This window comes from Chenopodium quinoa, unplaced genomic scaffold (genome assembly GCF_001683475.1).
Source record: "Chenopodium quinoa cultivar QQ74 unplaced genomic scaffold, ASM168347v1, whole genome shotgun sequence".
Lineage (NCBI taxonomy): Eukaryota > Viridiplantae > Streptophyta > Magnoliopsida > Caryophyllales > Amaranthaceae > Chenopodium > Chenopodium quinoa.
The window spans coordinates 412083-416855 of NW_018744124.1; the positions used below are offsets into that span (position 1 = coordinate 412083).

Consider the following 4773-nt stretch of genomic DNA (forward strand, 5'->3'; position numbering starts at 1 on the left):
AGAAAGCTACACCCTCAAATGGGAGAGGTGGTGAAAAAAGAGATCACCAAGATCTTGGATGCGAGAATCATATTCCCCATCTTAAGCTCTAGGTGGGTCTCTCCCGTTCATGTCGTTCCTAAGAAGGGGGGGTATGACCGTAGTCAAGAATGAGAGAGGTGAGCTCATTCCAACTAGGACGATCACCGGTTGGAGGATGTGTATAGACTATCGACGTCTTAATACATCCACCAAAAAGGATCACTTTCCCCTTCCATCCACTGATAAAATGTTAGAGAGACTAACAAGGCACAAGTTCTATTGCTTCCTTGATGGCTATTCGGGATTTTTCCAAATCCCAATCCACCCCGAAGATCAAGAGAAGACAACATTTAAATGCCCTTACGGGACCTTTGCTTCTAGGAGAATGCCCTTTAGTCTTTGTAATGCCCCCGCAACTTTCCAAAGGTGCATGATGAGCATTTTTGGAGACATGTTGGAGGAAGAGATGGAGGTATTTATGGGTGACTTCTCCGTAGGTGGGGTCTCATTTGAAAAGTGCCTTGTGAATCTTGAGAAATGTTTGGCACTGTGTGTGAAGGTTGATCTTGTCTTGAATTGGGAGAAGTGCCACTTCATGGTGGAGGAAGGAATAGTGCTTGGACACAAGATCTCTCATATAGGAATAGAGGTGGATAAGGCCAAAATCGAGGTTATTGAGAATCTTCCACCTGCGGTGAATGTCAAGGGAGTGAGATCATTTTTGGGGCATGCGGGCTTCTATAGAAGATTCATCAAGGATTTCTCACTCATTGCCAAGCCCCTTAATGATATTCTTCAAAAAGATGTTGAGTTTGTTTTTGATGGTAAATGATTGGAGGCATTTAATATATTGAAGAAGGCCCTAATCTCTACCCCTATTGTTTAAGCCCCAAGATGGGATTTACCTTTTTAATTGATGTGTGATGCTAGTGATTGGGAAATTGGAGGTGTTTTGGGACAACGTGTGGACAAGAATCTTTATGTGATTTACTATATGTCCAAGACACTAAATGGGGCCCAAAAGAATTACACAACAACGAAAAAAGAATTCTTTGCCATTGTTTACTCTTTTGAGAAATTCCGGTGTTATTTGTTGGGTTCCAAGACTATTGTCTTCACGGATCATGCGGCTCTCAAGTATCTCTTTGCCAAGAAAGAGTCCAAGCTAAGGTTGATTCGTTGGGTGCTTGAATTACAAAATTTTGAAATAGAGATTAGGGATAAGAAGGGTGCAGAAAATGTTATGGCGGACCATCTTTCTCGCCTTGAGGGTGATCAAATTCATGATGATGGTTTACCAATTGAAGATAGAATGCTTGATGATGTCTTGTATGCCATTAAGGTTACGGACCTCCCATGGTATGCCGACTTGGTGAACTTTCTAGCATGTGGGGAGTTTCCACCTTCTTTCTCCAAGAACCAACGGAAGAAACTCAAGAGGGAGGCAAGACATTACTTGTGGGATGATCCCATCTTGTATAAACGAGGGGTTGATGGCTTTCTTAGGCGTTGTGTTCCGAATGAAGAGGTGCCAAGTGTTCTAAAGACGTGCCATTTGGATCCTAGTGGTGGCCATATGGGTGTTTCCAAAACCGCCACTAAGGTTCTTCAATGTGGTTTGTGGTGGCCACATCTCTTCAAGGATTCATGGGGCTTTGTAAAGTCATGCGACCGATGTCAAAGAGTTGGGAATATATCCAAGAGGAATGAGATGCCTCAACAACCTATTCTTGAGTTAGAGGTGTTCGATGTATGGGGGATTGACTTCATGGGACTATTCCCAACTCCATATGGAAATTAAATCATACTTGTGGCTGTGTACTATGTTTCTAAATGGGTTGAGGCCATTGCTTCCCTAACAAATGACCACAAAGTTGTGTTGAAGTTGTTCAAAAAAATCATCTTCCCAAAGTTTGGTGTGCTAAGGCTGTGATAAGCGATAACGGGTCTCATTTTGTTCACAATGCCTTCCAAAAGATGTTGAGGAAACATGGAGTTCATCAACGGTTTGACCTTCCATATCATCCTCAGAGTGGCCAATTCAAGGTCTCCAATCGTCAAATAAAGCTTATTCTTGAGAAGACGGTTGCAAGGAATAGAAAGGATTGGTCGGACAAGTTAGATGATGCTCTTTGGGCCTATAGAACGGCTTTCAAGATACCTATTGGCACCACTCCATATCACCTTGTCTATGGAAAATCATGCCATTTCCCGGTGGAGCTTGAACACCGTGCTTTGTGGGCAATCAAGAAGATAAACATTGATTTAAAAAGTGCGGGGGAGAAAAGGTGGTTGGATCTTCATGAGCTAGAGGGGCTTCGACTTGATGCTTATGATTGTGCTAGTACCTACAAAGCTCGTTCCAAGGAAGCTCATGATAAGCTTATTGAGAAAAAAGAATTTTGTGTTGGTTATAAAGTCCTCCTCTACAATTCAAGAATGAAGTTATTTCCCGGAAAGCTCATGTCAAGATGGAGTGGCCCTTTCTTGGTGAAAGATGTTATTGCTAATGGTGCCGTGGAGATTTCTTCTTTGGATTCCTTATCTTCTTTCAAGGTTAATGGTCATCGGCTCAAGAGATATTTTGATGGAGTGTTTGTTGGTATTATTCATAAAATGATTCTTTTCAAGCCACCTTGAGTGGGGTGGTAAACATCGAGCTGACGACGTTAAATAAAACCGCTTACGGGAGGCAACCCGGATTCTCACCTCTACTCTCTTTTCTTTCCTTTCTTTTATTTTTCTTTGTTGATTTTTGCTCTTACCTTTCCTTGTGTTTTTGGTTTGTTTTGTAGGTTGCCTTCATTCATCATCTATGGACTTAATGTGTTTGATGAGGATGGCAAAAGGAGATTTTGGAGTGCAGGGGAGAGGGCACCCTGCGGGCTTGGAGAGGCCTCGGGTGCCCTTACTTTAAAAAGAGGGAAATCGAATCAGTAGCTCTTAGCAGGCTCTCCGCGGGTGCGGGCTAATCACCCCGGGCGCGGCAAAGTCGGGAGAGGGCGTGGCCTATTTTCACAAAAATGAATTAGGAACTCTCCGTGGTTGCCCCGCCGGCACGACAATCCCGGAGAGCGCGCGACCCCCTTTTCTGGTAAAAAAAATCAAAATTTTCCAGAATAGGCCCACGGTTGCCCCGCGGTCTCTCCGCGGGCGCGATGATGTCGAGAGAGGGCGCGGGCACCTGGGTTGTTTAGTAACCCGATTTTCCCTCCTCTCTCTCTCTCCTCTCTTATTTTCCATTTCACCCTTAATTTCCCCCTTTCTCTCTCTTCCTCCTCTCAAACCCTAACCCCCAAATCATCTTTCTCACACAAATTTACACAAATTCACCCTAGTTTTCACTCAAATTTCCATCCCAATTTCCATCACACTCCATTTTCATCAAGCATAATCTCTTTTCTCGTGGCTTTTTTCAGGAATTTCGAGTCATAGACGGTTTTTTGAGCTTACTTTGAGTCTTCAATCTTGGTATACTTTTAACCTTTGATTTATTTTTGTCAATTTCAATTGATTATTATACATTGGTTTTGGTTGGCCTTGATTAAGCATGACTATGATGTTTTTAGTAGTTTGTTTGGTGATTTTGGAATTATTTTGAGTAATTTGTGCCTATTTTTATGTTGGATTGTTAATGTTGTTGGTTGTTGTTGGATTTTTGGCTGTTTTGTTGCTTGTAACAAGTACTTTGTAGTTTGTGGTGGTTTTGGGTGGTTTATGAAGGTGTTATAAGTATTGGTGGTAGTGCTGGTGTTGATTTTGGGTGATTGTGTGAATTCTTGTGTTGGTTGAACTTGAGATTATGGATTTGTTAAGGAAAGTTAAGAGTTGCAAGAAAAGTTCAAACCAATCTCCCGACCAATCCTCCCAAGGCCAATCCACTCGTAGCCAACCTTCAAACACCGAACCTCCTCAAAACCAAACTACTCAAGATGATAACCCACCTCCTACTTTACCTCCTCTCAAATTTCACAACCGGTCTAAACATGTCCCTGAAATTTAGACCTACCCGCAACTATCTTCCCGATGTTATGGTCAAATGCCGACCTTGACATTTTACTCGGAACCTTGGTTTTGATGAGTATGTAAAGACATCCCCGCAAACCTATTTGGAACCGTGCATTGAGTTTTTCTCCACCTTTGAGTATATTAGGTCAGGGGATACCGATTATATCATCTCTTTTCAACTATTCAACTCAAAACATACCATGAACCTTGCCGAATTCAACAAAGCCTTTGGTTTCAACCCCAATACTGACATCTATGAGCCCTTGGTTGCCCTTCTCAAGTCCGATTAAAATGAGGTAGCATGGTGGAGTGTCATATCTAAGAATATGGTGTTTAACTCTCAGGATTCACTTGCTAGTGAGATCATTCACGCAGCTCTTAGAATTCTTCATCGGGTTCTTGGCTATGCCGTGTTTAATAAGAAAGATCTTGGGAAGCTTTCGAGGGAGGATATCTTAGTTCTTTGGATGGCTACAGGGCCGGATTTGGGGCCAAGGTTGAATTTTGGGTATATTTTCATGAATTGTTGTCAAGTAATCATCAATGGGAAGAAGAGGGGTGAGATTCATTGTGGTGGTATGATTACTAGATTGGTGCATTATTTCAAGCAAGAACGTTTCTTGAGGTCTTGCACTCCGATTGGAGGGAGTGAAGACATGTACTTATATTTGAAGCAACTTAACACTTTGCGCTTCATTACTAAGACTAAGAGAGACATTGTTTATTCTTGGCTAGTGCGTAATG

At 42.3% G+C, this 4773-nt stretch overlaps 1 protein-coding gene across 1 annotated transcript; it reads left to right on the plus strand.

Moving 5' to 3' along the window:
• Window positions 1-1998: 1998 nt before the first annotated feature.
• On the plus strand, window positions 1999-2961 carry LOC110692638. The gene is made up of 3 exons (XM_021869669.1): window positions 1999-2258; window positions 2367-2615; window positions 2817-2961. Exons 1-3 carry the CDS (start codon window positions 1999-2001, stop codon window positions 2959-2961), a joined length of 654 nt encoding a protein of 217 aa, XP_021725361.1.
• The last annotated feature ends 1812 nt before the right edge of the window (window positions 2962-4773 follow it).